Below are 12,908 nucleotides of genomic sequence, written 5' to 3'. Positions count from 1 at the left end.
ATGCTGTTTTTAAAATTAAAATGTAAGCAAATTCACAGACTTTTAATAATTTTTAAGTGAACCATCAATTTTACTATTTGTGTGTTTACGTCCGACACCAACTCTTTAAATTTTTTTAGTTTATACTTTAGGGATTTATTTTGAAAAACTAACATGATTTTTTATTCAGTGGGATGTAGTAAGTATCTCGTAAATAAATTTGATCATTTTGGAACAGTTTATATTTGGTAAATGGATTTAAAACTGAGAAATTTTTCTTCATTTTTTACGTCCGACACCATGGAATTGCCCAAAAGACACTTCAATAAAATACCTACTGCCTTGAATATTTTTCCAATAATGTCTAAAAAGCTTGGTCACAGGAGCAGATCATGAGAGGCTTAGTTTTGCAATCTTAACATTCAAAGTATATTTTCACTAAAACTTTAAACTAAAGTAAAATATATCTGAGTGACTATTCAATGGCCAATCTAGGATTTTTTTTTCTCTACCTATTTTTGTGAAAGTTTTTTAAAATCAGTACTGTTTTGGGATTTTTAATGGCACATTCTATCTTTTGAAAGAAAATTAGAACAGCTTTAATTTCAGCTTGAAAAGTGCAAATGTCATCTTCTATTATTTCAAAAATAAAACGGTATTTTCCAAGGCTTTGTACAGTGTAAAATACAAGAAATTATCAGAAAAATGGCCTCAAAAAACAGATGCTAAAAGGTAGCGATAAAATTGCATAAATGAAATTTGGCAAAAAGTCTAAGTCATCCATCGTTCATATAAATCAGCTTAGCATTTTATTTTATACCAGTGGTACCCACACAGCTTTGCCCTTAGTAGAGAAATAAAAGGTCATTTGGTTCGACTGTATATTTACAAATTATGGATGATGAATTTCTCGCCATTTTTCAATATTCATTTGCTTGCCGATGTTATGGTTCCACATTATGATAATTTGGTAATTTATTCGTCTACATTGCGGTAATTTGCTCGGTAAAATTTTCTTTTAATTGAAATAGAAAAAGAACAAAATCGAATTTTCGAAAAAGTGCTTTGAGGGGAACACCCCCATGCTACAAACTAATTTTGTACCAAATTTCATAAAAATGAGTATCACAGAGATCCTGACAGAGAGACTTTCAGCTTTATTATTAGTAAAGAAGAAAATTCTTCTTTAAACAAAGCAACACATTTTCTATTTTTAAATGCAGATTTTTGCAAAATTCTCAATTTTTTAATTTTGTGACTCTGCATGCACTGATTTTCAAAATTGTAAAGTTGCTGATTTTATTATTTCATTTTTGTATAAGTACAGATTTTAAAATACTATTTTTGTGAAGGTACTGAAAAACAGTAGTCAAATCAGCCTGTAAAGCAAGCTTTACAGAAGCAGATACAATCAGATTTTGCACCACATTAAAAATCAGGAATGATGCAGAAAAGTGTAAGAAACAACTAAGATGCATACATTTTACACCTAATATGTCAATTTGGGCAAAGATGTAAGTTCTAGAATCTAAAATCCATGATCAGTTGTCAGTTACTATGCTTTTTGAACATTTTGTAGCAGAAAATTTCCGATTCTGCATGCCTATTTTTGATCATGGTTGAAATCCATGACTTTCCAGGTGCATGGACAGCCTTAACAGGACAGAGAAATTTTCTACTTTACTTGTTTTCCCTATTCCTTCAAAGCTTCTACTCCCCAAAATATGCAAAGTTATTTGATAAAAATTAAACAACGTTTAAAAGCACAGAAAAGATAAGTTTATAAAAACGCAGATATGTTTCGGAGGCAATAGCCTCCTTTTTCCGGTTACACAATTTAACTTCCCCTTGACCTTGATTCATCCATTTGTACATTTCGCACTGAGAAAGGAGGCTATTGCCTCCGAAACATGTCTGAGTTTTTATAAACTTTTTATCTTTTCTGTGCACATATATAATATTTTTCACAAGTTTTCTGTTTAATTTGTACAAACTATTTGACGTTAGATCAAGTTTAATAGCCTTTACATATCACACTCTCATCTATGAGATTTTAGGTCAGTCAGTAACTTTGAAAAGGAAATTACCTGTGAAAGATCAACAACAGAATTATCATCATTCACAGCTTCTTCTACCAACAATCGATTAGGTTTCTGTTTGGTCTTCAATATTGCTGTTGCTAGCTCTTCTTGGCTGTTGAAAGAAAGTAACTTTAATTATAAATTTCAAAGAATAAGAATGAAAAATCCAACATTCATAAATTGAAAATAATGGTAAATAATAACTTGATTATTACCCTCCATGGCTTCGGTATTTAAATTAATATTACAAACAGAGTCCCTAACTAGAATTTTTAAGAGTTGGAAAATAATACTTAATTTAGCAAACAAAACTGAATTTTTACTCAATGATAAAATGCAACTATGCACATTGCAGACAGACCTACATCCCAATAAGAAGAGACCCCATCAACATGATTAAAAAATTATTTAAGAATTTTCAATAATGCACTACAGTGTCAAACCAGATAAATCGTCAGACCAAACTTGCTGTATAAGAAATTGCTTTGAGAGGTCCCAGCAAGCCCCCAGAGCGACACACACGCCGCTAAAGAAATAAAAATGAAATTTTCTTTTCAATCATGGGTCAGAGTTATCAAGTTTTCGACAGTTGGTTCTCTTTTTTTTGTTATATTTTCAATGGGGTCTATTTCCCCAAATATAAGTTAGAGGACCTAAGGTCAGTATAAGTTTCTTGACTCATTTTTATTTTTGCTTTAAACTTTCAATACCTTAATTTCTCATCAGACTCGGAACATTTTTTCAATTGGAAGTATGCATCTAGGACTACCGGTTGCAAAAATAGAGGTTTTGTAGGTTAAATAGGAACAGCCTGTATTTTTTCAAGTAAAAAAAATTATTAAAAAATTGTTTGCACCACATCATGGGTCGTTGATTGCATGTGTTTCACTGCGGAAGAGCCACCAAAACAGAGGCCTCATGGCACATAGCTGGAGCAGCAAAGAGGAAATTGGTAAAAGGCAAAGGAAGAATGAGCATTATAAGCAAGAGTGGTAGTAGGGAAGAGGAAGGGACTTCCCACTTTTTAAGGAGTTTTACCCCGTGGGTTGCTCAGGGTGGTCAAGCAACTTTATTGGAAAATTTTTTTATAGTTTCCTAATAAACATCTTAGAATTTTTTGTGGTCATTTGTGAAGTCTTTGCCCAACTTTTCACCAAACATTTCTAACGGAGTTTCTTTTGGAAATGGCTCCTATGTAATTGAGCTGGAACTAAAGCTGGAAGTTAAGTAAGTCTCTCTAATGTGGACACTTAACGGACAAATTTTTTTGTCCTCAATTTAGATGGGTGTCCACAGGAACGGGGTTTAATGATTTTATTTGTCTTAGAATTGGGGAATTAAATATTGTCCACATAGGAGTGGTAAATAAGTTTTTTGTTCTGAAATATATATTACAATTAGGTTCTTCCGCCGGGTGCAGCGAATACAATTAACATTTTTTTTTGCTTGAATACATATTGGGATGCAGCACTTATTCCCAAAAATATGGTGATAATTAATATTCTTATTAATCAGTAAAAAGAGGAAACTGTATATCTAGGAAACCGAATTCATACCCACCTAATTTCCTGACCCTGCGATGGCCCCGTTAACAAAAGGATGTGTATGTGCCGTAGGAAATTGATAAAAAGTGTGAAATACATTTCAGATTTTAAGGAATCGTTTGAGTTAGAATTGAATCGAGAAAACAATTTATTATTTGAGGTGTGACTATTTCACCCCTAGCAAAAACGGAAAGTTTTTCTTTATTTCAGATAAAAAACATTTCAGAATTAGAAACTCAATTATGACAGCAAAAATTTAAGGTACATTTTTTCCCCTTAAGTTTTAATATTGAATCTTACTTCTCTAGATAAAATGTAATTTTTAAATATGACTCAACAGTTGGCAAAATTAAAGTTCCAAAGTTGAACATTGAACTGTCAAATTGTGGTTCGTTAATATGTTCACGACTCGATGGGATCTCAACAAAATGTCAATTATTGGACAGAAACAAATCTTCAAGAAGGTAACAAACAAAAAATTTCAAAACTAGATTTTTTTCTCGACTTCCTGTGCCAATTTTTAAAGAAAAACACCAAAAACATCAAACATACATTTCAACGCAATAAATTCCTCATATCCGAAACTATTATGTGTACTATGACTATTATTAGGCCTATCATTCTGACTCAGCAAAACTTTGTTAGGCTTAATGAAAATTGACAATTCATACATTAGCGAAACACACAAAGAAGCTAAATAAACTACATTATAACATGTTTTCAAATCTCATAAAATTAAGTAATTAATTATAAAATGTTAATACGATTGATAGTTAAAAAAAAATCTCTTTTGTTCTTCATTTAAAATGCCGGTGAGAATTTCAGCTGATTTTAATAAAACATATTTTACACACAAACAAAACGAAAAAGCAGTTAAATTAAATAGTTTATAAAAAGTAAAAGCTGTCAAGAACTTAAAAATTACTTTTGTTTTCCTGCCATTCTTAATTTTGGCTTTTCTGTGGCTGAACTTCGAAGTTTCTTCCAAACGATAAAATGCGAAATTGCACTGACAATGATAGGATCTTCTGATACTTCGACGAAATTAAAGATCCCAAATTTTGTAACTAACTTAACTTGTTCAACAAAAAACACGTAATCAAACAAGCAAGAGTCATACAATGGAACAGCAGATTCTGAACATCACGCATCAACATCAAATCATAACCTAATCGACTTCCTGCGGGGCTTTGTTGAATCATGACGTAACACAATGCTATTTGCCAAAAATAATTTTGCTTCTGGTAAAAAGTAAAATAAAATATCGACTAATTTTAAAAGAGAATAAATATTGAATTAATAACTAATACTTTGTTTTTTCCTTCTGCTACTCTTTTCTTCAGTAATGAACAGTTGCATACCTTTTTCTCCCCTTCTCTCCAATCATTTCTGCATTCCCCTCATTAATAAGAAACTGAACTGAAGAGAAGCTGTTTCAAGTTTGTTTGTATACAAATTTTCAAATGTAAAGGGGAGAAAGGACAGGTCAAATACACAAGGAAAACAAAAACGTTGAATATTTATGCTCCAAAGACTTAAAAGACTAATCCAAAGCTTTGTGTGGTTCTTCAAGATCATTTTTAGCTGATCCTGACGTGCAAGCGTATTAAAAAACGGTTTGAGTTGATTTTGTAAATATGTTGTGAGTGTAATAATTCCTGCTGCGAATGTTTTTTGAATGCTTGCCAATAATGCTTTACAGAAATTCATTATGCATTGGAAAAATGTTTCAAAAATCTTTAGCATTATTCTTTTGCAGAAATAAAAGTGATTTTAGCTCATCTACCCTTAATATTTTTGATCGAAAAGCGAAGAAAATTCATAGAGACTGGTGTGCTGAACATCCTGATGGCTATATTTACCATTATTTGAAAAATGAAGTAAGTCAATAAACAAGTTCTGTTTTTCATATTTTCATTGTAAAAGATACATAGTGGATAGGTATAGGATAGTAATCCCGTGTCTTATCGCTGAAGGCCAGTAGCGTAGGGGAGACTGGGGAGACCTGACCCACCCCATCATTTTCATATTTAAACACATTTTTAACTGATGATCACTGGAGTGTAGCATGATATTAAGTATATTCTAAAGCTGTTTCTATTTGTTTGCCAATTTGAAGTACAATTAAGAAGAAAACGCGTGTGATAGCTTTTTCACGCAAAAAAGTAAAATTTTTTCGTTTGCGAGTTCATCTTCTCTGTGCGATTTGCCATTCACTTTTACAGAAGTAAGTTACTTTATTTATATACTCTGATTAATGTGCTAAAAGCCTGTATACTTACTTTTAAAATTCACAATTTATTTTAATATGTTTTTTATTATATTTTCTAAAATGGCTATTAAGGGAGGTTTGACCCAGGTCAAACCTTCCCATTTGATTTCGTTTAATGGTGTAACATTTTTAAAACAATGTATTTTATTTTATTTGCTGAAAGTAAGATTGTGTTTTTGGTTCAAATAAGATTAATGTTGCTCTTAACTTATAATTGAAATCACTTTACATATTATAGACAGTAGTCATTTGAAACAGCTCCTGTTTGTGAATAATTTTGATCTAGCTAAACACAACTGAAATTTGCTTTTCTACATTGTTTAATATACTTATTAAGATATACAACCCATACAGGCCCATGTTAATTCAATTCGCAACTCGTAACACCTGAACAGCTGCCGCTATTTGCTAAAGCAGGACCTAGAAAAGTCAAAGGAGATAGAAAATGGATCACACCTAGACTTTTGACTGACATCCCCTGCCAAAGCTAAGATGCATAGAATGAATAAGAGAAGAAAATGTCAAAAAATATTTTACGAAAGCAAACAGTAAAACAACGATTGCACTTGTGTTCAAACAGTGCCTAGAAACATGAAACATCATCGTGAGTAGAAACTCATGTCATAAAATAAATTTATGGGTTTCTTGTTGATATAATTGTTGCTTGAATAACCTCTCTCAATAGGGAGGTTTGACCCAGTTAGGACACTATTGAAAAATCACTAATAAAAAAATAATTTTAAATTTAAATAAAAAACAACAATGTAGCAATTTCTTAGGTTCACCAGGGGGTGCTAGAAGCTAGACCCCATAGGTACGCTACTGGTGAAGCCAACAGATATAATGAATCCTCCTGTTCCGACAAAGTTCATAACGGGTACGGAAATACTCCATTTTGTGGGTAATTTAAATCTGAAGAAAATTATTGCTTTTAATGAAATTGTTTAAAAAAATTTAAAAGAATCACTTTTTATATTCAATGTGTTTGAAATCCTTTTTTTTTTCACTTGTATGTATGGAAGCACTAAGAATTTTTCGTGGTTTTGTAAAAAAATATGTATACTCCTCCATCCAAATTCAAAAATGTAATTTAAGGTAAAAGATGCCTCTTTCATTGAAAGAAATATTAGAGCATCAGTGATGTCTACAAACTGATGTCCTTGTAAAATGTGATGTCCTTGTAAAAAACCTTGTGAAATGTCCTTGTAAAAACCTCTATTGGCATTCATGTGTAATTCTACGGTACCTTTATTGCAGGATATATAGGAATCTATTTTGAGATAGACCAAAGCCTAACATTATGAGAACTTTCCAAATTTGACATGAAAATATAAAAATACTTATTCACAATAAATAATTTGAAATTTATTTAAGAGGGGCTAGGACTCCTTTTCCACCTTTTCCTTAAATACACCCTTGTTCTATCGACATTTATGTATGGGATAGTGATTACTCTCATACCAGTAGCTCAGCCACGGGAGAGGTTTTGGAGTTAAAGCCCCTTCCAGAACTCAAACACATTTATTTTGCCCACAAATATTGGGAGGGGAGGGGAACAATATTCAAACTTTTCTAGACAGAAATGTTTTAAATGAAATGTTTTACTGCTTACTGAGCGGTAAGCAATCACAAATTACTTTCCAATTTTTAAACATGACTGTTTTAGGGAACCTTAGAGAGAGGATGCCTACCACAGCGGATTTTCTGTCTTTTTTCCAATCCTCAATTAGAGAGATTAAAATCATTAAGGGGTGCCCTAATTGGAGTTATAGGTCATAGTCAGATTTAGGACTGAGTTCCAGTGTGTGGTGGGAGGGGGGGGGCAAGTTTTTTTTTTTTTTTTTTTGAGCAACATTAGTTGTAATCAAGGCTGGATTTAGACTAAACGTCCCCTACTACAAAGAGGAAGGAGGTCCCTTTTGTAGTTCTGACCTGCAAAAAACGCCATTTTTAAATGCCCCCCCCCCCCCCATGTTTTTGTCTTTTTTCTGTGATACATAAGGTCATGCTTTACTTTTTTGGTGTGCGTTATTTATTGATATGTTGCATGCTGTTCTTTTTGAATTGATCTTTAAGAGGGGGAATGGTATCAAGAGAGTGACGCAGGAGCCCCTTTTATGTGGAATACAAAATATTTCAAGTTTTATGGATCTGTGGGTTTTTCCACTTGAGGAAATTTTTTAAATAGATAAAAACTCTACTTTTTGAAGCTTTATAAGGAGAAATTGGATTGACAAAAATCTTGGGGGGGGGGGGGGAGGTAAATATTTTTTAAAAAGTTATATACTCTTTTGCAAATAAAGATAATAGACAGAGAAAAAATTGATTTTGGGTCGACAAATCAATGACAGCAGCCCTCAGAGAGAAAGAGCAAATGAGAAGAAAAGATAATGAATTGTTACTTGCTTACATCGACTGTTAGTACAATTGGTTTTTGATCACGTTTCAACGCATTGACGAATACAACAATGAGTTAAATATAAAATAATCAATAATAAGATTTGCTTTAAAAGAAATTATCTACAGTGTAACATGCTGCCCAGGCCGCAATGTTTCATATGAAAGCATTTCATCAGGTTGTAAAGTGATCTTACAAGAACTGCAAAACTTTCATGCACTTTCGACGCCCTCACCTTTTCTTTTGTTCAGACGTTTTCTCTACAATGTATCAGGGTTGACGGGATTAGACCCAATTGGGTTGGACCCAATGGGTTTTTTTTGAAAAACCTCATTTAAAAAAACCCATTATTTAGCTCACTTTTGGGTTTTTTTAAATTTTCCAAGAAGTTTTTTAAAAAATGAATCAATTTAAATACTTTCACAATTTAAACTTCTTTTTATTTGTTCTTCACTACAGCCAATGGTCATAAAAAATGAAATTTGAACTTTAATAGTATTTCCTCACTCTTAACAGCATTAAAAAATACTTCAAAGATTTTAAATAAATGTATTTAACTTTTTTCTTTAACTGGTCAATAAATAACTCAAATTATCAACTGACTAAGTCTTGTCATGTCTGATTTTCTCAATATTTGTAGATTGTACAGAGGAAACTACTCTAGCCGAAAGGCTTTCATGTGAAATATTTTCTGGAAACCAACACGTCACAAATCTCGAATAAACAAGGTATATTTTTTAGAAATTAACAGGTCTTACGAACGGTTGAACAGAAAACAGAATAAGATGTACAGTATTTTCATTATCTTACAAAAAAGTTTAATATTTCTTACTCTGTACACAGAAATAGAAAAAACAGGCAACATAAAATTTAAAGAAATGTCTTGGTTAAACTGGAATTCAGTAAAAAGGGATTTAAACTACTTGATGTTCTACAGTAGTTTTGCATAACAAAATGAAATACAATAAAGTAAAATGAAAAAAAAAAGTAGTAATTACAAACAAACAATAGATTTTATCACTCGAGAAGTAACTTTGCCTTAACTGTTGGTAATCATGGAAACTAAAAAATCTGAAACTTCACCATTCTTGGGTTTCGTTGTCTTTTTTACTTTTCTTCAGAAAATGCTGAATTTGCCAGCTTTTTTTACCCCAAGACAATTTTTTTGCTTTGTCCATATACTTACACTACAATATGCTACAAGTACCCCCACATTTTCCCTAAGAAAAGACAAAAAAAACCCACATTTCTTTTTAAAAAAACCCATTTTTAGTTTTTTTTTTTGGGGGGGGGGGGTTATTTAAAAAACCCTGGGTCCATGGGCTTTTTTTAAAAAAAACCCGGGGTTTTACCAACCCCTCAATGTATGAGTCTGGAAAATCGGAAATTTAATTTTGAACTCCTAGGGATTGAGATTCTTATTTGTTTCCTAAAAACTCAATGCATCCTTTATATTGCTTTTACTTTGTGTTTGTGCAATGGGTGGACTATTTTTCCAGGTTTTTGTTTCATTGTTACACAAATTTGTTGAGTATAGTGTAAACTTACATTTCGCAATATTTTAATGTGCAAAAACCTTTTAGCTTTGCCCTTCTTTTGCAATAACATTCACTTCAAATCAGCCAATTTTATTTGAACATATGAAACCAGAAGATTCTTCAAAATCTTTCGTCTATAACAACACAAAATACCTAGCTCTTGAAAATTGGAAGTAAACATTCTAAAAAGAAAGAAAGCAAATGACAACAAGTAGATCATTCTGTTAAGGCAAAGGGGGGGGGGGGGGTTTCCCCTTTGTTTTAGCTTCTAATTCGTGAAAATAATTGTCAATTATTTTAAGTATTGTTACTGAATGCATAGCTTGTTTAGCCTATATTTTCATTTGTAACTTGCCCTAAAGGTTTTCAGTCCAAAATAAACATTGTAGACACATTTTTCCCCAGTGACAGCTTTACTATTTGTATTTACTGTACTGTGCATGTGTGTGTGTGTCTTTTTTTCCTCTCTCTCTCTCATTTTCACATTAGAAAAAGAACATTTGCTATTCTCTTCATTTTCACTTTGGTACTATTCAAAAAAAAAAAAAAATCACAATTTTTTTTGTTTTAAGATTTTGGGAGTTACTATAAAATGGATATAAGATTTTCATTAAGGTAATGAATGATAAATACTGTGTTCACCGCTGCTTTTGTTTTTAGTGGTCCGCCCCCCTCCTTCTCACCCTCAAATCCCAAGGTGAGTTCCCCCAAATATTTTTTTACAACTACAGCAGAGACTATTGCCACTGTTAGGTCTAGGGAAACCATTTGGGGCCCTTGCCACAGATTTAACTTAGGGAGTCTGCTAATTCATCTCAAAATTGAGACTAGTGTATTTTAAATAATTCATTGACATTAAGATTATTATTATTGTTACCATTGGTTTTGCTTTGAGAACTCAAAACTCTTAAGCATAAATTAATTAATATAGCCTGAAAATTCACTTCTTCCATACAAGCGTAATTGGTAATGTATAAATATGTATATTTAAATCTTTGATGTTTTAAAGCATTGTTGTTTCACAACATTGATGTCTTTGGTTGACGAATCAATAGCATCGATGTTTTTATTTTGAACATAGAGGATTTGATGTAGTTGTCACACCACTACTATGAATAAGACTGTAAGAAAAAGTTCTTGGGTCATTAGATTTTAATGATATAACTTTGTAAATGTAAGCATTTTAGTTTCCAACTAAATATTTGAAATCTATTTGTTTTTTTTTAGATTGGTGATCGAGTTGCTGACAGAGTTTATGACATTACGAGGTAACATTCTTTCCCCCATGTAGAGAAATTTTTTCACAGTATGAATGTTTTTTTTTTTTTTTTCATTGCTAAATCATTTTTTTTTTCTCTCATTTCAACAACAATGTATTTATTATTTCTCAAACATTCAAACTCGGCAAAATTTAAAAACTTTGAAACATTTTGAGAAAAAATGACATATTGTCACCTCAGAGTAGTGATGTTCCAGATATCCGTATCGGTATCCGCGGATATCCGAGGGAAAATAAAGATCCGTATCCGTTACTTTTTTGACGGATCTTAAACAAATCACTTCTATTCTAAAAATTTTTAAATATTTGAATAAAAGACTCTTAAATTCCGTTTAAATTAGGTTTTATTCCTTACTAGTGGTTCCCACACGTCTTTGCCTGTAATAGTAATTTGCCTGTATAAATACATAATCTCATATATTATTTCTCTAGCCTGTATTTCTGTCACCATGCAAAATCTTCCCAATTCCTTTATCAAATTTCATAATTTAGCTCTCATTTTAAGGCTCATAGTTTTAGTTTCTGACTACAATTTTAAGTATTACCAATAATGTTTGTTAACAATTAATACTGTGACTAAAATGTGTTTATGTTTACTTTTCATCTTAGAGGTAGAAAAAAAAAGATTTATAGATCATTACTCAGTAAAATATTGCTGAAGCATTTATACCATTATTATTATTTGTAGCAGATTTGAGGGGGAGGGGGAACATTTCCCTCCCGAAGAGATGAAAATAACTTAACTGTTTCATTAACTAGGTTTTAAGTTACTTTTTCAGAACATAAGTAAAAACGAAAAACACACACACATGAAACAAATATTTCAATAAAATCCCTTTGATTTAGTTATAAAGGCAGTATTGCAGTCAGAGCTCAGTGCAAAAAAAATACATAAAGTTTACAGATATCGAATTCAAAAGGTACAAAAATGTTATCAGTACTTCTATGATGGAAAAAATTGATTTTTCATTTTAATACTCTCTTGTTTTAATCATTAAAACAATCTCTCTTTATGTAGTTTATCGTTAGTCAACCTTTAATGATCTGAATGCCATCGAGCCAAAATGACGGATCTACTCATTTTTTGGCCCAACTTGTCTAATGTAAATATTTTTTTCATGTTCAATTTTAAATCCCTCATGGGAACCTTATGCTGTAGGGGCCCTCTCATTTGTGATATTTGAGCTATGGTAAATATGAAGTTGTCAGCCCTTTAGCAGCTAAAATAAAAAGCCATGGTCTCCATTACCTTTGAAAAATGAATAACAAAACCTTTTGGTAGGGGCCCCGTAGTTGTCGCGTGTGCCCTATATCCCACATGTCTAAAAAAGTTCCTGTTCAACGGGAATAAAAAATGAGATAAAAGGAAGGAGCTCCCAACTTTTTTTTTGTAGAAAAGAGAACTTTTTTCTTACATATTTTCAACTTTAAGATTTCTCTGGGGCCCCTCTGAACCTCGGGGAACCTAGGCAACTGCCTACTTTGCCTATTTAGTAATCTGGCGCGGTGCGCGTCACAGAGATCCTGACAGACAGAGATCCGGACAGACAGAGGGACATTCACCTTTGTTATTAGTAATAAATAAAAGATTTAAATTATAAGGTATCATTTCAGATGGCAATTTGTCCCCCCCCCCCTCATTGCAAAAAGGAAGGGGAAATAAGTTTTAAAAGTGTGTATCAGTGTGTCTTTTTGTGGCACCGTAGCTCTTGAACAGAAGAACCGATTTTGATAGTTAATTTTTTGTTCAAAAGGTGACTTGATCAAAAGTGTTCTTAGCTTGGCCTCGTTTTTGTAGAACTTTAATTACCGGAGAT

The 12,908-nt window shown here is 32.1% G+C and overlaps 2 protein-coding genes across 2 annotated transcripts in view; one reads left to right on the top strand and one right to left on the bottom strand.

Moving 5' to 3' along the window:
* The window catches only part of LOC129228126 (transitional endoplasmic reticulum ATPase), a 32,465-nt gene extending 27,684 nt beyond the window's left edge, over positions 1 to 4,781 (bottom strand). Inside the window, exons 1-2 of the mRNA XM_054862773.1 lie at positions 4,530 to 4,781; positions 2,067 to 2,172 (exon numbers count right to left, since the gene is read on the bottom strand). Coding sequence (XP_054718748.1) covers positions 2,067 to 2,172; positions 4,530 to 4,546 — 123 coding nt within the window. The 5' untranslated portion in view covers positions 4,547 to 4,781. The remainder of the gene's footprint in view (positions 1 to 2,066; positions 2,173 to 4,529) is intronic.
* A 281-nt stretch (positions 4,782 to 5,062) lies between these two features.
* The window catches only part of LOC129227308 (arginine-hydroxylase NDUFAF5, mitochondrial-like), a 30,866-nt gene continuing 23,020 nt past the window's right edge, over positions 5,063 to 12,908 (top strand). Inside the window, exons 1-2 of the mRNA XM_054861849.1 lie at positions 5,063 to 5,484; positions 11,040 to 11,080. Coding sequence (XP_054717824.1) covers positions 5,272 to 5,484; positions 11,040 to 11,080 — 254 coding nt within the window. The 5' untranslated portion in view covers positions 5,063 to 5,271. The remainder of the gene's footprint in view (positions 5,485 to 11,039; positions 11,081 to 12,908) is intronic.

The sequence above is a fragment of the Uloborus diversus genome, chromosome 8, assembly GCF_026930045.1.
Source record: "Uloborus diversus isolate 005 chromosome 8, Udiv.v.3.1, whole genome shotgun sequence".
NCBI lineage: Eukaryota > Metazoa > Arthropoda > Arachnida > Araneae > Uloboridae > Uloborus > Uloborus diversus.
Note: the sequence above shows the minus strand (reverse complement) of the source record. Positions and strands in the feature narration are given on the sequence as shown.